This window comes from Sciurus vulgaris (genome assembly GCF_902686455.1).
Source record: "Sciurus vulgaris genome assembly, chromosome: 4".
Classification (NCBI taxonomy): Eukaryota; Metazoa; Chordata; class Mammalia; order Rodentia; family Sciuridae; genus Sciurus; species Sciurus vulgaris.
The window spans coordinates 84,063,522-84,089,758 of record NC_136464.1 but is presented as its reverse complement, the minus strand read 5'-3'; the positions used below and the strand labels follow the sequence as shown (position 1 = coordinate 84,089,758).

The following is a 26,237-nucleotide window of genomic DNA, read 5'->3' as shown; positions in this document are numbered from 1 at the left end:
TACATCAAACCCCTTACCAGCAATTCAGCTGCATAATTTATATGTGCATAATTAGTACATCTTTCTTATATATGTATTAAGTTAGTCTTAGGCAATATTTTTATAGCTTGGCACAAATTATATAGATCTGAAAGTTTTAAACTGTATTTTTAAGAAACATTTTTGAAATTGAAACTTTAATTTACGGAAACTAGATTTCTTCCCTTTGGTCCAGGCATATATTATAATTGGTATAGTATCTGTGATTTTCACTGAAAGCTACAAGCACATTTGAAAGCAATATTACCCAAGATTTTCTTTCAAAGAGGAGAGAGAGCTGCTAATTTAAATAAATAAGGAAACATTATTACCATTTAGATTCACATTCTACATGTTCCTTCTTGGTTGTGATTTTGAAAATGGTTAGTGAGGCAGCAAGGCTACCCAGTTCTTTGTCCTCACAGCCTGTCTCAAATAAACATGTGGAACTAGCATGGGAAGAGATATTTCCTCTTTAAATAACTGATTTTGTTGATTACCACCTACCACTTGCTTCCTAGCTAAGGTTGTAAAGTACTTTGCATTGTATCTAGAATGAGTGTATAGATTATCATTCAAAACATGACACTTTTGAAAATGAAATGTTATTTTGATTATTAACTTGGGAAGACAGGCATGAAATACTGGACCATCCATTCATATAGGCTATGAGTGCCCAATTTATACCCTTATTTCCCTAAATTTTGATATTTTTATAACAAAAAATATAGAAAGATATAGTTGTCTGTATTTGTAATAACCAGCAATGGACAATGTTTAAATTGATTGAAATCATTAACATTCTTGTTTGCAGTGACTTATCCACCATATGAAGCAATAAGTGAAAAAGTTCACTGAAACAGAGATTTGTGATATTCAATAAGTAGCAAATGAGCACTTGAAATGCAGCTAGTGAGGAACTGAAAATTTAATTTCACTTAAATTAATTTTAATTTAAAAACTAAAGCAGAGTAAACAGTTCTGTTACACAAAAATGCAGTGCTTTGGTAGGACTACATTTTACTTGAACTGTTATACTATATGTTATCATAAAGTTTTATTGTGTCGTTATAGTACATAAATAGGGCACATTGTGTTTTCCAGTATCACATGTAAATACATCACCAATGTACCTAGCATTTGGTAAATATTTTCAGTTTGAATTTTTTTTCTATTTACAGATGTAACATTATGTGTTTGCATATTTTATGCAGACAGAATGGATTAGAGTGCTACCTATGTAAATCTGACTGATAATTAAATTAAAATATTTATCTTTATTTTAATTACCTTTTTCTAGTTTATAAAATAAGAATGGACAATTTTTTAAATTTAAAGGAGGCATGTTACTCATAAAAAATCTACTGTGGGCCCAGAAGCCTGTATTATAGTCAGATTAGTAATAAATAAATAAAAATAAAACAGATTGGGAAAGCCATGTTTCCACTTTCAAAATAAATGACAATTTATCTATTCTTTCATCCATGGGCATTTGAGGTGCTTCCTCCTTTTGTGAACGATGTTGCTATGAACACAGTTATACAAATAACTGAGTTCCTGTTTTCAAGTCTTTTGAGTATTACACTTGTTTTAGTCAGCTTTTTCACTGCTGTGACTAAAAGACCTGACCAACAACTGTGGAAGAGGAAGAGTTTATTTGAGGGCTCACGGTTTCAGAGGTCTCAGTTCACAGACAGTTGGTTCCATTCCTCAGGGATGGAGGTAGGGCAGAACATCATGACTGAAGAGTGTGGCAAAGGGAAGTGGCTTACATGATGATCAGAGAGCAGAGAAAAAGACTCCACTTGCCAGATACAAAATACATATCCCAAAGCCAAGCCCTCACTACCCTACCTCCTCTAGCTACACCCCACCTACTCAGTTACCACTCATTCCCCTCAGGTGGTTAATTCATTGATTGAGTTAAGGCTCTTGTAACCCAGTTATTTCTTCTTTACACCTTCTTGCATTGTCTCACATGTAAGATTTTGGGGGACACCTCACATCTACACCAACACTCAAATATGAATTGGTGGGTCATATAATTAATTTGTTTTAATTGTTTTAAGAAACTATTTTCCACAGTAGCTTTAGTATACTACTTTCTAGACAACTATACAAAAATATTTCAATTTTCCTGCATCCTCACTGATGCTTGTTATTTTCTCGTTTTTGTTATTGTTTTTATAATAGTCATACTAATAGGTGTGATGTGGGGGTTTCATTGAGTTTTTGTGTTACATTTTCCTAATAACTAGTGATGTCGAACATTTTTTCTTGTGCTTATTGATCATCTGTGTATCTTCTTTGGGGAAAATACTTATTCAAGACCTCTGTCAATTTCAGTTGGGTTGTTTGTATTTTGTTCTTGACTCATAGGAGTTCCTTGTATATTCTATATATCTCCAATGAGGCAAGGAAATAATAGGAATTGCTATAGTTGTGTGTTATGTAGTAATAATAAGCTGTATTTGGTATTTGCCTGGACTTGTAAAACTAAAATCATTAAAAGGCACCTGGTGACAATTTGCTGTGTGGCAGGATGACATTTCTGAACAATGCCAATAAGAACTTTTGGCTCCTGGTATAGTTGTGTTCTGGTCTTTATCAATGAAGAACAGAGCATGACTGGGCTGAAAATCACTACTTAAACCCCTGGACTTTTGGAGCAAACTGTCAGCAGCACTGTGACCAGAGGACTCCACGTTGCTCTGTCTCTTGAGTGCCTAGGTTGCTGTCCACACTATCGTCGATTGCTGATCAACCATTGTCACCAAGGCCAGATGACTAACCACCTCTCCCATGACCATGACTGCCCTCCAGGCTCTGGCTTATCAGACACTCAAGGACATTCAAAGACATCCAAGGAGCTGAGAGAGGCTATGGCTGAGAAGAATCCCCTCGGTCTTGTTGACTATCTTCTTGGCTAAGAGATGTTGCATTAAGTTCATGGGGATTGGACGATAGGTGAATAAAAGAGTGAATCTTCAATGTATTTGTGACTTGCTATTATTAGGAATGTTGAGTGTGCATTGCATGAATAAAATCCACTTCTTGGAATTTTATTAATTCCTCTCTTACTCATTGCTCGTGACAATATCAATCCTATATCAGGTATATAATAACAAGTATATTCTCCCATTCCATGGGTTGCCTTTTCATTCTGTTGATAATGTTCTTTGATGCATAAGTTTTTAAAATTTTGATGAAGTCCAAGTTGTCCATATTTTTGTTGTTGTTATTGTGATTTTGGTGTCATAGAAGAATTTATTGCAAGACAACATGACTTAAAGCTTTCTCCTATGTTTTCCTCCAAGAATTCTACAACTTTAGTTCTTAGGTTTCAGTCTTTAATCTGTTTTGGTTAATTTTCTGGACATAGTGAAAGGTAAACACCTTCACTGTTTTGAAATATGGACATCCAGTTGTCCTAGAATCATACATCTAAAACATGGTCTTTTCCTCCATTGAATGACTTTGGCACATCAAAAATCATTTGCTCATATATACAAGGATTTATTTCTGGGCTTTCTATTTCATTCCATTGGTCTATATGTCTTCTTTATGCCAGCACCACAGTGTTTTGATTACTGGTGCTTTGTTTACAAGAAAGGAATATAAAATATCCCATTAATTTTTCTAATATTTGATATTGGATACATAATTTGGATATAATGAGTTATTTATTAAGTTCAAGCAAGATATAATAGAAGTAATCACTACTACTAAATTAAAATATTACTTTGAGTTGTAAGCCTTATACCTCATGCAACAAGTAATTAGCTTGAGTCACCATAATTTTCCATTCTGCAGCCACCTTGTCAAATACTACTCCATGAACCAGTTATTGATGCTTTGCTTTCTTTAGAGGCAAATTTTCATAAGGCAATCAAAGATGAAAGTGGGACATAAGATGTAGTTTTGTACCAGAGCACTATAATTCAGGTAGCTAAAATTATAAATAGTGATTTTTGTAAAGATTATTTACCAGTTAGCAAAAGCAGCACAACATGAAGATATCAAATATATGTATTATTAACAACACTAATTACAATATAATTTCCTAAAAGATGACTTGGAAATTGTTTTTCTTTAGCTTCTGCTGTTAAAATTATTAATTTGACGCTATGTACAACATGCGACAATGAAAAATATTATGCCACACCTTTCTGCTATTGTGGATTTTAGGCGTGCAATGTATGTGTCCTCAAAGTAGTCACAGATGGTATTTCTTTTAGCAAAGGTTGCTAAACATAGTCATAGAGAGGTTTAAAAAAAGAATATTGTACTGGAAGACAAAATAAAATGAAACATCATGAAAAACTTTTTAATAAGTTTTCAGTTAACCATTTGATTAGGTTTTCTTTTAACTTTGCTGAAAGCAAAGAATTCGAAACCCATCTAAATGAGAAAGATTTGATGTCATTGGAATAGTACATTTTATCAATACCATTGTTAACATGTGAAATTGTCCCTTATTTTAAAAATCAAAAGATTTTGCTTCCTGATTTAATGCACCATAATGAGATTAGAGACAAATCAGAGACAGGCCTTCCTTCTAAAAATTTGTTTTTAAAGGCAGTTGTAAAAGAGAAGGTGAGAAAGAATGGACTTGACCACAATGCCTTTTACAGATAATAATAAAAAGTACCTTAGGCTGAATATCTGGAAATTGACTTCCTCATTTAGAAAATCTTCATCCATTTACACGTACCTCAGTCTGACCACCGCTGGTCTAATTCAGTGCTTCAGTTCTTTTGTGGTATCCCCTACTACTGGGCATCCAGTTTTTGTTCACAGACTTCCCAATTGAACAGCTACTTCCTAAGGAAATCAATTTCATTTTTAGATGTGTCTACCTAGAATTATTCCTTAAACATTTTGAGTATAACCAGAATCTGTTTTCTTATAATTCTTATCAATTGATCTTAGTATACTGAAAATATCCAATTATTTTTCTCCCATAGGGTCTTATCTTACCTGAAGATAATTTTCATGTTCCCCCCATCATCTCTAAGCTAGAAGTCACTATCATCTTTACCAAATAACTTTAAACTAGATTATCCTCCTAGTTACTTTTTTCCCCCCAGGTGGATAACATCAGTTTCTGAACTATCATTGTAAAATCTGGGACCCAATACTACTGATCATGATATTCCAGATGTGGTCTGCGGTATAAATTGTGTGGGACTATTACCTTTCTTGTTCTGCACCTTACAATTCATTTGTCTATATTTAGATTCATATATGCTTTTTATACTGGCAGCCCAATTACACTGTTAACTTGTAACGAGCTTAGGATAAACTGAAATCCTAAGTGCTCTCTTCCTGATGCTGTAAAATTATTTTCTAGACACAAGGTTAAGACTGAATATGCTCATGCAATTGTCTTTTGGTTAAATTTGTTTCACGGACAACTTGTTGAAATCTTTAAAATTTTCATTTTGTCACTTAAAATGGAGCTATTCATCTTGGTTTTATGCCATTTACAAACTATAAAATATGCCATTGATGGTTGTTCAAGTTACTGAGAACATTTAAATGATGACAGATAAAGCTATGCACCACATAATTAGGAATTCTTTGCTGGCTGGCATATTTTATATTATTACAGTCCTGTTCTACAATAGAAAAGCATTCTCTATGAAATGGTATTTAATTCTGGGATCATCCAAGAGGATTATCATCCAGACTATCTTGCTGTAAGTATCCTCAAAAGTCTTGCATATCTTATAGGCAAACAGTGAACCTTCATAGTCTCTGAGAATTCTAACTTTGATTCTAGTTACTACATTGAATATAACAATGTTTCCACCTTGTTGGTTCTTAAATTCTAGTGAGAGAAAGGCAATAAGTAAATAAACTAACAAGTAAAATGCAAGATAACTTCTAAAAGTGATTGAGTAATATGAAGAAATTTAAACAAGTTAATGATATAGCCATTATAATCATGGTTTTTTAGGTCAAGTGGGAATAGAAAACCTCTTTTAGGTGACTTTTAAACTGAACTTAAATGATAAGAAAATGACAACCTTACAAAAATCAAGAATAGCAAAAAGTTCAGGAAAAAGGTAAAGACAACTAGGAAAAGTAAATATCAGCACAAGGAACTGTCACAGCTATTTTGCAATTCTAATATTCTTTAGATTACCTATTTGTACCCACCTCTGGAGGTTGGGTATAATGAGAAATCATATGCCACAAAGGCTACCTCTGTGCTTCAGCCATAACAATCCCAAATTCTGGTAACTAATTCTGGTAAGAGAATTCTGTTAATCACAGGAAGAAAGAAAATGAAGGTGAAGAATTAATGCACATTTCAACCATGAGTCAAAGAGGAATGCTTTGTACTCAGAAACCAGTATAAACACAGGTTTTTCACTGCCACAGATAAGTGGGAAATCTGAGGACTTTTTCAATGAACAGAAAGTAATTCAGTTTAGCTACACCACAGGACATATGAAGATACCAAGATAAGATATAAACATGGTTGGGGAAACACTACTGAATATTTTTATGCTGATTTAATGCAGTGGAACCTAATTCTGCATGAAATTGAAAGGACAATACTGAATAATGTAGAAGGTGGGTGTAGAACAGAGTTTGGGAGTAAAGAAAACAAAGCTACTGTAAAAATTTGGGTAAAAATTAATGATTTCTTGAGCTCAAGTAATGAATTAATTTGTTGGAAATTACTTTTCAAAATGATAATGTCCTCAGTTGGCAAGAGTACAATGAAAAGAATGTTCCCAAATACCTTAAAACACTGCTGGTGGAAATGTACTTGAACAAATTTTCTGCTATATAATTTGATGGGACTGGATTTAAGACAATGGAGAAATTGCCCAAAAGATCAAAAGAATGATATATATTAAGGATGAGAAAAGAGATTCTATAGAAGCCTGATGGTCCAAGATGATCAACTAGCAGAAAAAAAGGAAGCAAGAGAAGATGGAAATAAGCAGGAGAGCAACTAACAAAGAAAAGTCCAGGGCTGGATGGATTCTCAGCCGAGTTCTACCAGACCTTTAAAGAAGAACTAACACCAATCCTTCTCAAATTATTCCATGAAATAGAAAGGAGGGACCCCTTCGAAACTCATTCTACAAAGCTAGTTTTACCCTGACACCGAAACCAGACAAAGACACATCAAGGAAAGAAAACTTCAGGCCAATATCCTTGATGAACATAGATGCAAAAATTCTTAATAAAATACTGGCAAAATGTATATGAAAACACATTAAAAAGATAGTATACCACGATCAAGTAAGTTTCATCTCAGGGATGCAAGGTTGGTCGAACATATGGAAATCAATAAATGCAATTCAGCACACAGACAGACTTGAAGACAAGGATCACATGATTATCTCAATAGATGCAGAAAAAGTATTTGATGAAATACAGCATCCATTTGTGTTTCAAACACCTGAAAAAATAGGCATAGTATGTATATACCTCAACATTTTAAAAGCTATATATACATTATATATATACATGTGTGTGTATATATGTGTGTATATATATATGTATATATATATATATATATATATATACTGAAGGCCAACATCATTCTACATGGAGAATAGACAGGGATGTCCTCTTTTACCACTTCTATTCAAAACAGAGCAATTAGATAAAAAGAAAAAAATTACAGGCATGCAAAGAGGAAAAGAAGATATCAAACTATGTCTATTTGCTGGTGACACGATCCTTTATTTAGAAGATCCAAAACATTCCACCAGATAACTTCTAGAACTCATAAATAAATTTGGCAAAGTAGCAGGATACAAAATTAATGCTCATAAATCAATTGTGTTCTTATACACCAATGATGAATCAACTAAAAAAGAAATTAGAAAAACTATGCCATTCACAATAGCCTCAAAAATGAAACAAAGCAAAAAATCCCACAAAAACCGTGGGAATCAATCTAACAAAAGAGGTGAAAGACCTCTACAATGAAAACCACAGAACACTAAAGAAAGAAATTGAAGAAGACCTTAGAAGATGAAAAGACCGCCCATGTTCTTGGATACACATTTTGTTAAAATGGCCATACTACCAAAAGTGCTATATAGATTTAATGCAATTCCTATTAAATTTCCAATGATGTTATTCATAGAAATAGAAAAAGCAGTCATGAAATTCATTTGGAAAAAGAAAATACCCAGAATAGTCAATCCTTAGTGAAAAAAAGTGAACTTTAAATTATACTACAGAGTTATAGTAACAAAAGCAGTACAGTATCAGTACCAAAACAGAATGAAGTCCAGTGGAACAGAAGACACAGAGACAACCCACATAAATACAGTTATCTCAAACTAGAATAAGGCACCAAAAACACACATTAGAAAAAAGACAGCCTCTTCAACAAATGGTGCTGGGAAAACTGGAAATCCATATGTAGTAGAATGAAATTGAACATCTATCTCTCACCCTGCAACAAAACTCAACTCAAACTGGATCAAAGACCTAGGTATTAGACCAGAAACCCTGTACCTACCAGAAGAAAATGTAGGCCCAATACTCCAACATGTTGGCATAGGAACTGGCTTCCTTAACAAGACTCCTAAAGCACAGGAAGTAAAATCAAGAATAAACAAATGGAATGGCATCAAACTAAAAGCTTCTTCACCACAGTGGAAACAATCAAGGGTGTGAATAGAGAGGTTACAGAATAGGAAAAATATCTTTGCCACCTGCATCTCAGATAGAGCATTAATCTCTAAGATATATAAAGAATTCAAAAAACAATACCAATAATAATCAAATAACCCTATCAATATAAGGGCAAAGGAACTGAATAAGTACTTCACAGAAGAAATACAAATGGTCAATAAATATATGAAAAAATGTTCAACATAGCTAACAATTACAGAAAAGCACATTAAAACTAATTTCCCCAACAACAGATGAATGGAATAAAATATATTCTATGCATGTACAATTTTATCAATATGGACTTTACTGTCACGTATAACTAAAAAGAACTAATTAAAAATAAAAAAATAAAAAATAAAAAATAAAAAAGGAGAGCAGACTCAAAGGATCATGAAGACCTGTCCTGGCAGATCAAGCATTTGACAAACCGTGTAACTTAAAGCAAACTCCTTCAAATTTAGTGTATTTAACTTGTAAAATGGTAGTGACAGGGGCAGTCAGAATAGATAACCCAACTGTTCTTTCCAGTTAGACAGTTTTGAGATTTTAAGGCATTTTATGACTATGAATCTCATTATATAAGGTTTTAATTACAGAATAATCTCAAACTAGGCTATATGCAACTTTAAGGAAGTGGTTTATTAGCTTATTAATTCTACATATTAGCTTTGTTTATAACTAAGAAAATTATGATTGTAAGTATTTGGTCTTTATAATACATTTGAAATTAATGGAAATACATTTGTTCCCTCTCATATTTCTCTATTGTAGGTATGTGTGTTTATATTTTAAAGTCTGGGATGATAGTATGGTTTTAAAATCTGAGTTTTTCAGTAATATATATTTAGCAGTTTCCCATACAACCTTACCAATTCAAAATCATGGTTTTTATTGGATTTATATAGTCATATAGGTAGCCATAATCTGATCAACCTTCCACTTATTAATGTTGTTAATAACATTGCATCATATTTATATATAAACCTTAATGTACACCTATACCTTAGATAAATGTCTGATTTAATGGATACAATTTTAAGGGCTTTTTTGGGGAGTACCAGGGATTGAACCCAAGGATGCTTAACCACCGAGCTATATCCCCAGCCCTTTTTATTTGAGACAGGATCTTGTTAAGTTGCTGGGGCTGGCTTTGTAATTATCATCCTCCCGCCATCAGCCTTCAAGTCTGATGACCTGATTACAGGGATTACAGGGTTTTGATACAGACATACCTTGGACATATTATGGGTTAGATTTCAAAAAACTGCAGTAAAATGAATATCACAAAAAGTGAGTCATATAAATATTTTTGGTTTCCCAGTGCATATAAAAATTGTAATACAGTTTAAATGTACAATAAAATCATCATGTTTAAAAAGTGTATATATTTTAATTTTTAAAAAATTGCATAAAAATACTAATGCTAATGTTGGAAAAATGGTGCCAATAGGCTTTGCTCAATGTAAGATTGCCACAAATCTTCAATTTGTTGAAAAAAGACAAGCAAAGCACAATAAAACGAGTATGACTGTGCATTATCAAACTCTACTCCAGAAAAATCATCCATTACACTTCCACCAGAAATATATCACTGCATATTTTGCTCTATCCTTGCCGAATGTAAGCATTTAGCATTTTTAAAAAGGAATCTAACAAATGAAAATTCATTTTAATTTTTGATTGAATGTAGAACATTAAACGTGTACTACTGTATTTTTAATAATTCTATTCAATCTATGCAATTTTTGTTGTTTTTAAGACTATATAAGGATCTGAAATTTTCACCTTTCATACATTCAAATATTTGTTTTTCCTTGCATATTTCATAATACCGAAGCTGTAAATTTTTTCTCTATTTAATTCCATCTTTTATTTTTTATTCTTGACATATGTCCTCTCAGGCTACATCTGTTCATCCATATTTTCTTCTAGTTTTTTAATTAGATATACGTAATGTTACTTTTTCGCCAATTTCAATGCCTAAATTTTTTTCATGATGCGGACATTAAAACTCTGAATTTTAAATATTTTCGTTAAAATTGGTTTACCACTGTCAACTTTTAGTTCTGATAATCGTCATTTGGTTTTATTAGCTTTTCCTCAGGTAATAATTTACCTGCGAATTCGTTCTTTAACAGTTCAGATTTCTCATTGCTTTTTGTTGTTTCACTGAAAATTTAAGGACAATGTTGGGTGGGGAGGAGAGGTAAAAGCACGAATCCTTTTATTCATTCTCGCATCCCCTGGAGCATATGGAATGTGTTATCAAATTTAGTAATATTTAAAAGAGAAGTGATCCACAATTTTCTGGTGAGCCAAATGTGTTTAATCTTTTTAATTTTGGAAGGGATATATTACTGTCTCATTTCACAAATGCAGAAATTTGAGATCAGGAAGGTTACGTAACTTGCACAACGAAACGCCTCTGAGCTAAAGTAAAAGCCTTCCCAGGCTGCAAAACCTTTTTCTACATCAATAGTGGCTATACAGGCCTTTGAGGAAAGCTTGTCCTTGCTTCGCCGGTATGTTCCCTCTCTTCATTTTTCACCTAGAATATTAAAGCAGCAAAGACCGCAATAGGTGGCCGGTCACCCTTCGGTAAGGCTATGCTGGTTCTCCGCTTGTAGTCCACACCAGCCCTGTGGCGAGACAGGTTCTCACGCTATAACCCACACGATTTCCGGGCTTTTATGGGCAAAGGGGAAGCGGGTGTTTGGGACTCGCGCGGCGGCGCCAGCCTCTGGCTGCAAGGCCGCCCAGAGCGCGGAAAGCCCGGGTTCTCCGCGGGCAGAGGTTTGCAGCCTCTAGGGCCGACCCGCCTCTCGCTCCCGCCGCATCTTCTCCGCCCCTTCCAGGCCGGGCGGTGGGACCGCCCCAGGCACCGGGCTGGCGACCGGAGGAGCAAGAGCGGGTAGAGCGCTGACGCGGAATCGGCCGCCGCTGGCCAGCCTCAGCCCTGCGGCCCGCGGCGCGCTCCGCCATGGCTCGCGTTCTGATTGTGGGCGCCGGGCTGACTGGAAGCTTGTGCGCCGCGCTCTTAAGGAAAGAGGTTTCCAGTCTTCGGTACCTCGCCGTGTGGGACAAGGCTGGGGACTCAGGTGGGTTGTCTAAAGGCCCAAACCTGGGCAAGACGTGAACCCTCGGCTCCCGCACTGCCAGTGGCAGCTCATGCGCAGTGCGCGCCGCGTCACGTGACCCGACACTTCCGTTACTGGCCTGGGAACCGGCTCCACAACACAGGGAAGGTATCAGCCGCCCGGGCTTAGGCGCGATGCGGCTGACGATGCCCAGTGAGTCCTGGGCGGATGGCCTGGAAGGCACCCTGGAGGAGCTCGTAAGGCGCGGGCCTGCCCTGTTCCTAGTAAATGAACTTTTGCCTTCACCTGCCGGCTAATTGTAGCTTTCCCCAGATTTCAGCATCCCGAAGTGGCTGCCCATCCAGCATGCCTTTCCACAAAAATCTAGTTTTCAAAATGCTGTCATTCTCATGACTCTTGATGTGAAAGAAAGGGCCCCGCTGATTCAACAATTGTGGCATTTCATCCATCATTTTATATATACATCCATCCCTCATTCACCCTTTTTATTCGTTAACATATGCACTAGGAAGTGAGAGACACTACTGCGTTACTCAACTCCTTTTCTCTCCCCCGCCCGTTTAAAAAAACCTCACAGTGACCAAATTGTCCGTTAACTGCTTTATGACAATGTTAGATGACAAAGACTTCAACTTAATATAATTTTTGAAAACATATTTGTAAAGAAATTCATTTGGGGTTACCTGGGATGAATTGCATTACTTTTAAAAGCCTCTTTCTAGTACACTGACATTTACCTGTGGATTAATTCAAGGGGGAAGAATGACTACTGCCAGCAGTCCTCATAATCCACAGTGCACAGCTGATTTGGGTGCTCAGTATATCACCTGCACTCCTCATTATGCCAAAAAACACCAAACGTAAGTTAGTTGCAAGGGATGGAATCAGTTTTAGTACTTGAATGCTATAAAGGGACACAAATCATTTATTCTTAACACATTTTAAAAATGCCTATTGTAGAAATGATTATGATATTGTCATTGTTAATGATATTAGCTGTAAAATGTTCACTAAAGTAGGAAACTGCAACATACCACCCTCACAGGGCTGGTATGAAGATTAGATGGGGCTTAATAATAATAATAATAATAACTATTGTTAGCCTTGAGGCAGAGGGAAAATATCTGAGATGGAAGTCAATCTTAACCAAATTGAAAGTTGGTGTGCTAAATACTTTTCTACTTTATTTTCTTTGACTAATTTTGAGTTATGTGGAGAAATAAGCCTTCAGCTAATGTTAGCAAAAGTTCTATGAATTCTCAAAACACTTCTGTTCTTCACCTGAATTGCAAGTTTTATTTAATACAAAATATACAGTGAATTGCTAATATGAAGATTCCTAGTTATGATTTGCAATTATCTCTAAAAATTCTTGAAAGAAAATATAGTATTGCAGAGCTAATCATAGTGGGTACTTACATAGTGAGTATATATGTAACATATATATATATATATTGATTTATTTCAGTTTTTATGATGAACTGTTAGCCCATGGAATTTTGAAACTTCTAACCTCTCCTATTGAAGGAATGATGATGAAAGAAGGAGACTGTAATTTTGTGGCACCTCAAGGAGTTTCTTCAATTATTAAGCATTACTTGAAAGAATCAGGTAGGAATTAGATTTTCTTTGCTTTCTTTTGGCATTTTAAAATAAAAGCTCTTTGTACAGTTAAATACTAATACCATTCAGAAAATTATAAATAGATACTCTTCTATTTGCCACTCAGTAGCTAGTCTTTCTTCTCCTAAAATAATACTGGTGACAGTTTTCAGTGTATACTTGCAGAAAAATATTTGTGCCTTCAATCTTTGAGATACATGACTATTTATTTAGCATTAGTATATGTTTATATTTGTTTATTTAAATTTTATATACAAAGAGTGCTATTTTACATAAACTATTCTGTACCTTTTTTGGTTCATATCTATAGTCTGTTTTCATTTTAGCAAATTCAGTGTGCTTTGCTTTCTTTAGTTAATATATTAAATGGTATATGGGTACCATCATTTATTTAACAATTAACTTTCTGTTAAATATTTGGGCTGTTTGTAGGTGGGAGATTGTTTTGGTTTTTGCTTATACAAACATTGGTGCATGTCTAACCTTTATATACCTTTGAAAGCATATTTGCAATAATATATGATGAAGACCAAAATACTAATTATTGTAGAAATAAGTATATGAAGAAAAACAAATTTTCAGCCATTACCTTTCCTTAGTGATCTTGAATTGGGTAATTAGCTGAATTATTATTTGTCAAGAAACCTTATTTTGTTTAGAGAAACAGATTTCAAATTCAAACAAAACAACTATGTGAAGCACTATTTTCATTTTTAAGTTGTACTAATATTGTTTTTAAGGAATATCTCATCAATAGTAATGTGAATGCCTGTTTCCTGACATCTGAGTATAATGGAAATTTTAAATTTTTGCTAACATCATGGGCTTAAAAATGGTGTCTCTTTGTAGTTTTAATTTGTATTTCCTAAGTTATGTGAGTATATTCACCTTTTGTTTTGTCAACCATATCTTTGCACTATTTTCTGTGAATGTTTTATGCATAATCTTTGCCCATTTTCTACTAGAATTTTCATTTATTCCTTACACATTTTATTAGTGATTTTGAATATTTTTAAAAAGTAAAGTAGAACTTTCCTTGGATAATAAATGATTTGTTTTTCTAAACAAAATAAGGTTTCTTAACAAATGATAATTCAGTTAATTTTCTAATTCAAGATCACTAAGGAAGGGTATAAGCTGAGAATTTGTTTTGCTTCGTATGCAATTTCTAGGATAATTACTATTTTGGTTTTCCTCATCAAATATTGCTTATTGAGAACCCTAACAATCCTTGATACTGAGCATGAGAGAAATTGGTGAGATTGGATATACAACAGCAGAACATAATAAATATCATTTTGTGTTAGACCTTTTCTCTATTCAAGACTCAGTCTGTGGTGGTTTATTAGTCAGAGTAGTCCAGAAAAACAGAACTAATAGAATATACCATTGGCTCTCCATATCTGTAGATTCTGTATCTGTGAATTCAACTAACTTCAGATCAAAAATACTGAAAAAATTGCAGAAAGTTCCAAAAAACAAAACTAGAATTTGCTGCATACTAAATACTATGCTGAATCCATGAGAATGAAGTGATATATAGTCATACCCTGGTGTAGACTCCTGTCATTTCATAGATCCTTAGTCTCTCTCCAGCAGTAATTGAGCATTGTTAGCCTTGTATCTTATCCATGTACTATGTAGTTAGACCTATGAGGGTTGCATCTGTTCAGAACATGCACAGACTTTTTTTTCTTGACATTATTCCTCAAACAATATAATACAACAGATATTTACATAACATGTACAATGTATTTGGTATTATAAGTATCTAGAGATGATTTAAAGTATTCAGAAGGATGTGAATAAGTAATATACAAATACTGTTCCTTTTTATATAAGGAAATTGAGCGTCTGTGAACTGTGTTATCTTGGTGGAGGTGGGATCATGGAACGAATCCACTGAGGGATGACCTTGTAATTACATGCGTTCAGGCATACATATATACTGAAAGAGAGGGATTTACTATATGAAATTGGCTCACATGATTATGGAGGCTAGCAAGTCCCAAGATTGGATGGGTAGGCCAGCAAGCTAGACACTAGAAGAGCTGATGGTGCAGTTCTAATCTGAAGACTGGCAGGCTCAACACTCAAGAAGAGCCAGTGCTTCAGTTCTATTCTGAAGTGGAGGGAGAGGGGCGTCTACAACATAATTCCAAGGCTATCAGGCAAGAATTCTCTTTTACCTGGGAGGGGTGAACTTTTTTGTCCTATTTAGTGCTTCAACTGATTGGATGAGGCTCATCTATATTAGAGAGGACAATCTGCTTTACTCTGATTTTAAACCTGATATCATCTTAAAAACAGAGAAAAATACAAAAATTAAAAAACACTCACAGAAACACCCATCAAATATGTGGGCACTTCATGACCCAAACTGACACATCAAATTAACCATCACAAATAATGACACCATTTTACATTTTGTAGAATGTCACAATCAGCTTTATATAGTACCACCATATCACTTTTAAAATCATTTCCATCATGATTTTTACTTGATCCATTAGATGTGTTTATTTATTGAAATCCTGAAGTATTTAGTAACAGCATTATATATGCATGCATGTACATCCTTTCATTCAGTAAACATTTATTGAGTGCTTAAAATGCCAGACATGTTTAAGTACCCATGATAGAAGAACTGAAGTCCTATCCTTATAGAGCTGATTTTCCTGATAGAAGAACATTTCTTAAATACTTTGTACCTACTACCCTATTTCATTAGATGTTTGGGGAATTATGTGTTCCCCAATTTATCTTCCAATTTTGCTTTGGAAACTCTTGAGAGAAGAAATTTTTTTTTTTTTTCTTTCTGTACTGGGGATTAAACCCATGGGCCCTCTATCACTAAGCCAAATTCCTAGCCCTTTTACTTTTTATTTTGAGACAAGATCTTGCTAAGTTGCCTGGGATGGCCTCCAACTTGTGATCCTCTTGTTTCATCATCCCAAGCAGCTGGCATTAAGGTGTGTGCAAGTCTTTGTAGCTCACACAGAATGTAACAGTATCTTGTACATGGTAGGCATGGTGATACAGATTATTAATATGGATATTTTATATAAATAGCATATATATTAGGTTGATGTATATTAGATGACTATCAGTTCTCATTTAACCAATTTTTAGTAAAAACCTATTTATATTTTCTTTTTTTCTTTTAATTAAAAATCATAAATTTACATAGGGCAATGTTGTTTGATTCATCCTGTTATTTTTTTCCCTTCCACCCCTCCCCTCCCACCCCTTTTCCCTCTATACATTCCTTTCTTCCTCCATTCTTACCACCCTCCTTATCCCTAACCCTAACCCTAACCCTAACCCTAACATTAACCCCTCCTACCCCCCCTTATATGTCCTCATCCGCTTATCAGCGAGATCATTCGTCTTTAGTTTTTTGAGATTGGCTTATCTCACTTAGCATGATATCCTCCAATTTCATCCGTTTGCCTGCAAATGCCATAATTTTGTCATTCCTCATGGCGGAGTAATATTCCATTGTATATATATGCCACAGTTTCTTTATCCATTCAACTGAAGGGCATCTAGATTGGTTCCACAATCTGGCTATAGTGAATTGAGCAGCTATGAACATTGATGTGGCTGTATCTCTGTAGTATGCTGATTTTAAGTCCTTTGGGTATAGGCCAAGGAGTGGGATAGCTGGGTCAAATGGTGGTTCCATTCCAAGCTTTCTGAGGAATCTCCATGCTGCTTTCCAGAGTGGCTGCACTAGTTTGCAACCCCACCAGCAATGTATGAGTGTACCTTTTTCCCCACATCCTCACCAACACCTATTGTTGCTTATGTTCTTGATAATCGCCATTCTAATTGGGGTGAGATGAAATCTTAGGGTAGTTTTGATTTGCATTTCTCTTATTACTAGAGATGTTGAACATTTTTTCATATATCTGTTTATTGCTTGTACATCTTCTTCTGTGAAGTGTCTGTTCATTTCCTTAGTGCATTTGTTGATTGGATTATTTGTATTCTTGGCGTAGAGTTTTTTGAGTTCTTTATAGATTCGGGATATTAGCGCTCTATCTGAAGTATGAGTGGCAAAGATATTCTCCCACTCTGTAGGCTCTCTCTTCACATTACTGATAGTTTCCTTTGCAGAGAGAAAGCTTTTTAGTTTGAATCTATCCCAGTTGTTGATTCTTGCTTTTATTTCTTGTGCTATGGGAGTCCTGTTAAGGAAGTCTGATCCTAAGCCAACAAGTTGAAGGTTTGGACCTACTTTTTCTTCTCTAAGATGCAGGGTCTCTGGTCTGATTCCGAAATCCTTGATCCATTGTGAGTTGAGTTTTGTGCAGGGTGAGAGATAAGGGTTTAATTTCATTCTGTTGCATATGGTTTTCCAGTTTTCCCAGCACCATTTGTTGAAGAGGCTATCTTTTCTCCATTGCATATTTTTGGCCCCTTTGTCTAGTATGAGAAAATAGTATTTATTTGGGTTTGTGTCCGTGTCCTCTATTCTGTACCATTGATCTACCTGTCTATTTTGGTACCAATACCATGCTGTTTTTGTTACTATTGCTTTGTAATAGAGTTGAAGATCTGGTATTGCGATACCCCCTGCTTCGCTCTTTCTACTGAGGATTGCTTTAGCTATTCTGGGTTTCTTATTCTTCCAGATGAATTTCATAATTGCTTGCTCTATTTCTGTAAGGTACACCATTGGGATTTTAATTGGAATTGCATTGAATCTGTATAGCACTTTTGGTAGTATGGCCATTTTGACAATATTAATTCTGCCTATCCAAGAACATGGGAGATCTTTTCATCTTCTAAGGTTTTCTTGAATTTATTTCTTTAGTGTTCTGTAGTTATCATTGTAGAGGTCTTTCATCTCTTTTGTGAGATTGATTCCCAAGTATTTTATTTTTTTTGATGCTATTGTGAATGGGGTAGTTTTCCTAATTTCTCTTTCTGAAGATTCATCACTTATGTATAAAAATGCATTGGATTTGTGAGCATTTATCTTGTAACCTGCTACTTTACTGAATTCACTTATGAGTTCTAAGAGTTTTCTGGTGGAATTTCCAGGTTCCTCTAAATATGTAATCATGTCATCAGCAAACAGGGATAGTTTGAGTTCCTCTTTTCCAATTCATATCCCTTTAATTTGTTTGGTTTGTCTAATGCTCTGGCTAGAGTCTCAAGGACAATGTTGAATAGAAGTGGTGAAAGAGGGCATCCCTGCCTTGTTCCAGTTGTTATGGGGAATGCTTTCAGTTTTTCACCATTTAGAATGATATTGGCCATGGGCTTAGCGTAGATGGCCTTCACAATGTTAAGGAATGATCCCACTACCCCAATTTTTTCTAGTGTTTTGAGCATGAAGGGATGCTGTATTTTATCGAATGCTTTTTCTGCATCTATTGAAATAATCATATGATTCTTAACTTTTAGTCTGTTGATATGGTGAATGACATTTATTGATTTCCGGATGTTGAACCAACCTTGCATCCCTGGGATGAAATCCACTTGATCATGGTGCACTATCTTTTTAATATATTTTTGTATGCGATTTGCTAAAATTTTGTTGAGAATTTTTGCGTCGATGTTCATTAAGGATATTGGTCTGAAATTTTCTTTCCTCGAAGTGTCTCTGTCTGGTTTAGGTATCAGGGTGATGTTGGCTTCATAGAATGAGTTTGGGAGGGTTCCCTCCTCTTCTATTTCATGGACTACTTTGAGAAGTATTGGAATGAGCTCTTCTTTAAAGGTTTTGTAGAACTCGTCTGAGAACCCATCTGGTCCCGGACTTGTCTTTGTTGGTAGGCTTTTGATGACCTCTTGTATTTCATTGCTTGAAATTGATTTATTTAAGTTGTGTATGTCCTCCACGTTCAGTTTAGGTAATTCATAAGTCTCTAGAAACTTGTTGATGTCTTCGAGGTTTTCTGTTTTGTTGGAGTACAGATTTTCAAAATAGCTTCTAATTATGTTTTGTATTGCACTCGTATCTGTTGTGATATTTCCTTGTTCATTCCGAATTTTAGTAATTTTGAGTTTTCTCCCTCGTTCTCTTTGTTAGCGTGGCTAAGGGTTTATCAATTTTGTTTATTTTTTCAAAGAACCAACTATTTATTTTGTTAATTTTTCCGATTGTTTCTTTTGTTTCAATTTCGTTGATTTCGGCTCTGATTTTAACTATTTCCTGTCTTCTACTACTTTTGGTGTTGGTCTGCTCTTCTTTTTCTAGGGCTTTGAGCTGTAATGTTAAGTCATTTATTTGTTGATTTCTACCCTTTTTTGTTGAATGTGCCCCATGAAATAAATCTTCCTCTCAGTACTGCTTTCATAGTGTCCCAGAAATTTTGATATGATGTATCTTTGTTCTCATTTATTTCTAAGAATTTTTTAATTCCCTCCTGATGTCTTCTGTTATCCATTCATCGTATAATAGTGTATTATTTAATCTCCAAGTATTGGAGAAGTTTCTGTTTTTTATTCTGTCATTTATTTCTAATTTTAGTCCATTATGATCTGATAGAGTACAAGGTAGTATCTCTATCTTCTTGTATTTGCTAACAGTAGCTTTGTGGCATAAAATATGGTCTATTTTAGAGAAGGATCCATGTGCTGCTGAGAAGAAAGTGTATTCGTTCTTTGTTGGATGGTATATTCTATATAAGTCGGTTCAGTCTAAATTGTTGATTGTGTTATTGAGATCTTTGGTTTCTTTATTCAGTTTTTGTTTGGACGATCTATCCAGCGGTGAGAGAGGTGTGTTAAAATCACCTAGTATTATTGTGTTGTGGTCAATTTGATTTCTGGAATTGAGAAGGATTTGTTTGATGTACATGGATGAGCCAATGTTCGGGGCATAGATATTTATGATTGTTATGTCTTGCTGATTTATGCTTCCCTTAAGCAGTATGTAATGTCCTTCTTTATCCCTTCTGACTAGTTTTGGCTTGAAGTCCACATTATCTGATATGAGGATGGATACTCCAGCTTTTTTTCTGTGTCCGTGTGCATGGTATGTTTTTTCCCATTCTTTCACCTTTAGTCTATGGGTATCTCTTTCTAAGAGATGGGTCTCTTGCAGGCAGCATATTGTTAGATTTTTCTTTTTAATGCAATCTGCCAGTCTATGTCTTTTGATTGATGAGTTCAGGCCATTAACATTCACGGTTATTATTGTGATATGATTTGTATTCCTAGTCATTGGACTCATTTTTGTTTTTTGACATGATTTGGTTTCTCTTTTATTTGGCTATTCCTTTAGGCTAGTTCCTCCCATTGCTGATTTACATCGTTGTTTTTCATCTCTTCCTCGTGGAATATTTTGCTGAGAATGTTCTGTAATGCCGGCTTTCTTTTTGTGAATTCTTTTAGCTTTTGTTTATCATGGAAGGATCTTATTTCATTGTCAAATCTGAAAGTAAGTTTTGCTGGTTATAAGATTCTTGGTTGGCATCCATTTTCTTTCAGGGCTTAGTAAATATTGTTCCAGGCCCTTCTAGCTTTTAGGGTCTGGATTGAATAATCTGCTGATATTCTTATTGGTTTCCCCCTGAATGTAATCTGATTCTTTTCCCCCACGGCCTTTAAAATTCTGTCTTTATTTTGAATGTTAGGTATTTTCATAATAATGTGCCTTGGTGTAGGTCTATTGTAATTTTGCATATTTGGAGTCCTATAAGCCTCTTGTACTTGGTTTTCCATTTCATTCTTCAGATTTGGAAAATTTTCTGATATTATTTCATTGAATAGATTGTTCATTCCTTTGGTTTGTTTCTCTAAGCCTTCCTCAATCCCAATAATTCTTAAATTTGGCCTCTTCATGATTTCGCACAATTCTTGTAGATTCTGTTCATGATTTCTTACCATCTTTTCTGTTTGGTCAACCTTGTTTTCAAGACTAAATATTTTGTCTTCAATATCTGAGGTTCTGTCTTCCAGGTGATCTATCCTATTGCTTATGCTTTCTATGGTGTTTTTAACTTGGTTTATTGTTTCCTTCATTTCCAGGATTTCTGTTTGGTTTTTTTTTCAGTATCTCTAACTCTTTATTGAAATGTTCTTTTGCTTCCCTTATTTGCTCTTTTAACTGTTGATTGGTGTGCTCATTTAATGTCTGCATTTGTTCTTTCATCTCCTCGTTTGCTTCCCTGATTGTTTTAATTATGTACATTCTGAACTCCCTTTCGGACATTTCTTGTGCTGTGCTGTCATTGGGTTTTATTGATATAGTATCTAGGTTTGTTTCGGACATTTTCTTCCCTTGTTTTCTTATATTGGTCAGATGTCAGTGGGACTCTGTGATATTGTAGATTTCCTCTTTTGGCTTATAGTGTCCCTGTAGATTTCCACTGTATCACCTACCAGCCTTCAGTTGCCAGAAGTCTTGGATTAATTTGATAATTCAGTGCTTCTGAAGAACGCTGCCCCTAGCCCGCTACTGGTTCCAGGGAGAGAGACCTGGAGAGGTCTTTTGTTGCCCAGCCCTGGTCCCAGAGGCTGTGTGTAGGTCGGAGGTCTCCACTGGCTTGGGGACTTGTGGCTGGCTCTGTGTAGACACGCTCTCACTGTGCGGTTTGCCCCAAGAAGCTAGCCTAGAGAGGCACTTCCCCCTGGAGGGGGCTGGGCTGCTTGGGGAAGTCCCTGGCGCCCTGTGCTGGTCACTGAAGCAAACTGCGGGTGTGCTGGAGCTGGCTGGGGCGGGCCAGAGTTGGCCGTGCTGCTTCTGTGCAGAAGGGCTCTCACTGGGGGGCCTGCTCCATGAGGCTGGAGGATCTGTCCCTGTGGGAGGAGCCCACCACCAGACTGCACAGAGCTGCCTGGGGAGACTCTATCTGCCCTGTCCTACCCTAATAAGCCACTCGAATCCGGGCCTGCCGTCCAGCTGAGCTTCGCTGGGTGGGGGAGGCTCACCCCGTGGTTCTATTTTAGTCTGAGTCTCTCAATGCCTCCCCTTCTTGAATCCTGGGTTCTGGAGCCACTGGAGATGCAGTCACCCTCTAGTCCGCCATCTTGGATCGCCCCGTGGAAAAAGCCTGCAGCTGGAGGGGGACAAGGCTGCCTGGAGAGGTCTCTGGCTGCCCAGCCCTGTTCCCAGAAGCTGCTTGCGTGTCAGAGGTCTCCGCTGGCTTGGGGACTTGTGGCTGGCTCTGCATCGAGAGGCTCTCACTGGGCGGTCTGCCCCGGGAAGCTAGCCTAGAGAAGCGCTTCCCCCTGGAGGGGGCTGGTCTGCTTGGGGGAGTCCCTGGCGCCCTGTGCTGGTCTCTGAAGCAACCTGCGGGCGGGCCAGAGCTGGCAGCGGGCCCTATTTATATTTTCAATTTGTATAATACCACCTCTTGGGAAAGTAAGCCCTATAAATTTTATCATTATATAAAATGTTACTATGTATTTCAAAAAGTAATTTTTTAATAAAAGAAGTATGTACTCCTGGTAGAAAATTTGGTCACTTTATTTTATTTACCTTTGTATCAGGATTGAACCCAGGGGTGCTTAACCACCAAGCCACATCACCCGTTTTATTTTATTTTTTTATTTTGAGACAGGATCTCACTAAGTTGTTTAGGGCCTCCCTAAGTTGCTGAGGCTAGTTTTGAACCTGCGATGCTTCTGCCTCAGCCTCCCAAGTTGTTGGGATTACAGGTGTATGCCTTTGCTCCCAGCTAGAAAATTTGATCATTTTAACCGGGAGTAGTGAATGAGAGAGAAAATTGGTAAGAGATGAAGCATGGGATTAAGACAGGGCCAGGTGAAAAAGACTTTGTAAACCATGTTAAAGATTATACACTTTAAGTGCAGTGGGAAGCCGTTCACAAATTTTATTCTAGGAGTTTATGCATGAACAGGGTTACTAAACTCAGAAGTGCCTCAAGAGAATTTATGTTATTTTCTATTTTAAAATGGAAGTTTCCAGTACCAATAAATTTTAACATGTGGTCTTTTATGAAAATTATTAATTACTTTCATGAGGAAATGCCTCTTTCCTAGAAACTCTAAGCCTAGCAGCTGGAAAGGAAAACTTCCTGGTTAATAAGAGCAGCTATACCTTTTCCCCTGCCTCTTGGGAAATCTTTGGGGTGGTTTTGATATATGTAGTGTTAGATTTAGGTTTCTTGATTTACCTTAGTGGTTTTTCACACGTCAGCATGCGTTGTAGGTTAAACACAGATTGCTGGACCTAATCCCTGGATTTCTGATTTGGTATTGTTGGGCCAGGGTCTAAGGATGTGCATTTCTAGTTTCTAGGTATAGCTAATGCTGCTGGTCTTAGAGAAGCACTAGTATACACCTTGTGGTCACTATGATTCATTTCCAAGACACTTAGCTGGGGCATGGAGAATTTTCCAGGCCTGTGAACTTTAATCTCTTTTAAACACTCATGTACCACTACCAGTAATGACAACATAATGCTTTTTTCAAAGGACTGTTTTGTGAAAACATAAATAAAACAGAATCAGTTGATTTTATTGAGGTCATGGGCTGAGTGAGGTAAATGGGGTGAGACATCTTTAATAAATAAAGCAACACTCTGGGTTGAGTAATGGAGATGGGGAATGAGAGTTGAAAGCACTGATTATTTGTGCCTTCCCCAAGTAGCTGCCTTGAAAAAATCCTCAGGCAAGTTGGAGAACAGTTCACAAGCCTTGCTTTATTTTTTGCACAGAATGATGCTCAGTGCCTGAAATAGGAATTGACCCCTTGGCCTAGTTAGCACCATGTTCCTGATATTGACATGTGACTTAAACAAATTTGAGTGCTTACTATAGTGTAGCATTATTCAAGGAACAGTGGAAGAGAGGTAAAGGCATTTGAAATATGGAGATCTGACATGAAGGAACCTAGGGTATTACTGGATAGATAATACTCAGGATGATCAAGACACAGCTAAAGCGTGCAGAAATCTTGACTCAGTGTCAACATGAGTGGTAATGGCAGTAATGGTTGAAGGACAACAGCAACAGGAAGGATTCCATTGAGTGATCTACAGAGTGGCTACAGGGGAAGCTTTGTGGATAAGGTTGTACTTGGATTTTGAGTGACTAGAAACGTGAAAAATCCCAGGTAATGACGAACATGATGCTTTTTTTAAAATTTTACTCATTCCATCTTCATTTCTTTCTTGTCTATACATGAGGCTGAATAAAATTGAATTTGTTTTTAAATCAAAGTTTTTCCAAATGCTTGAATTTGAGATATTAGTGTAGTAAGCAGATTTAATGACTTAACAGTACTTTCAGTTTATGGTTCTTACTATATTCTTTTAAGCAAATATTGAGTAAATGCCTAGTCTGTGCCAAGGACTATGATATATATGCTTTGTATAGAAACAAGTCTTTGTGGCTCATGGAAATTAGAGATTAAAAGAGAAGAGTATATTAAACACAAATAATTAGGCAAATAGTTATTAAAATACTTTTATGATAAATGCTAAGAAGGAAAATGTGATAAGAAGATACTCAATGTTTCTACTATTCTGATTCTTCTTAATCAAGGCAACTGATCTGTTGATGAGGACTTGCATTTCTCCTACAGAGACCTTCATCAGGTCTTTCAAGAGGGAGTATTAATTCCATTGATAGAAAATATTCTTCTTGCTATTACTAGTAAAAACTAATTACTAACACCTTTACTGGAATGTATATATATACATATATACTTATGTATATATATATATATATATATATATATATATACTTAGTTTGAAAAGATGATGAGCTTTAGAGTTGGCTGGTTGTACTTCTGAATCATGGCATGATATTTCTTAATCTGTTTTCTCATCTGAAATAATTTGATAAAGTGTGCATGAAGTACTTGGCATATAGTAGAAAATGAAAGGTAGCTATACTTACTCCTCCTCCTCCTACTGTTGTTTCACTACTATTATTATTACTATTATTAATTGTAATAGTATTTTTTAAAATACAGGCACTTATTACAAGGATGTCAAGGAGGAAGAATTGCCACTACATTAGAAAGTAAGTAAAGAAAGAGAACACTGGGGACTATAGCAGATAAGTTTGAGTGTATTTTTTCACCAGAATGGATCCAATTTACCACTATTCACTTCTCCCTCATTCATATGGAAAATTCTGAGAATGTGAACATGATTTCTATTTTGGAGCAGGTGCAGAAGTCTGCTTCAGACAGTGTGTGACCCAGATCAATCTAAGAAATGACAAGTGGGAAGTCATCAGGGAAACAGGCTCCCCTGAGCAGTTTGATCTTGTTGTCCTCACCATGCCAGTTCCTCAGATTCTGCAACTTCAAGGTGACATTGTGAACTGTGAGTCTGCTTTGCTTTTTACCTACTCAGGGAGTGGAATTTCTCTGATAGAGTGTGAATTTACTCTAATTCTCTTAGTGAAGGATACATTATAGATTCTATTGATTTCATGTCTTAAAAACTGCTTATGGCTCAGTTTGTGATATTAGTCCTGTCAAAGTGAAACCCATATAATTGTTTTTTAATGAGTTAAAAGTTGAGCATTGTTCTTTATTATCCTTGCCTTTAAGAAGGCAACATTGTTGATGGATGTGCAGTGCTATGGCCTAAAACAGTAATTTCTTTGTAAGCATCCTGGAGAAAACGAGGTTTTTAATGATAGCAATTCTTATTTGAGTTGTCTCTTTTCCTATATTTTTGCTCTCTAGGTTACCCTCTATATAATATATTTACTTCCATTTGAAGAAATTACCTAGCTTCATTGTGAAAGAAGCCCAGGAGAAGGGATGAGTGGGAGGATGGGGAGGAGAGTAAATGATGGTGAAGGAGCTAAAATTATGTTAAAAGAGCTAATATTATAATGAACTGTAATTCAAAAGAAATTTCTTTGACTAAGGAAGGAAAAAACCGTTCTC

At 35.9% G+C, this 26,237-nt stretch overlaps 2 protein-coding genes across 6 annotated transcripts in view; one reads left to right on the top strand and one right to left on the bottom strand.

The window, feature by feature from the left end:
• Positions 1-26,237, bottom strand: part of LOC306660163 (gastric triacylglycerol lipase-like) — a 217,910-nt gene that overhangs the window by 112,323 nt on the left and 79,350 nt on the right. The window contains exons 1-2 of one of the 2 annotated variants that reach the window (XM_079138320.1): positions 10,796-10,849; positions 4,733-6,267 (exon numbers count right to left, since the gene is read on the bottom strand). The exons of the other annotated variant lie outside the window; for it this stretch is intronic. The gene's annotated coding sequence lies outside the window, so the exon portion shown is untranslated. Of the gene's footprint in view, positions 1-4,732; positions 6,268-10,795; positions 10,850-26,237 lie in introns of those variants that run through there. 2 annotated transcript variants of the gene reach the window in all.
• Positions 10,971-26,237, top strand: part of RNLS (renalase, FAD dependent amine oxidase) — a 300,101-nt gene continuing 284,834 nt past the window's right edge. Inside the window, exons 1-4 of one of the 4 annotated variants that reach the window (XM_079138346.1) lie at positions 10,971-11,777; positions 12,532-12,637; positions 13,246-13,388; positions 25,504-25,662. In XM_079138346.1, the coding sequence (XP_078994472.1) occupies positions 11,660-11,777; positions 12,532-12,637; positions 13,246-13,388; positions 25,504-25,662 (526 nt within the window). In that variant the 5' untranslated portion in view covers positions 10,971-11,659. The other 3 variants (XM_079138345.1, XM_079138347.1, XM_079138348.1) reach the window with 3 other exon arrangements.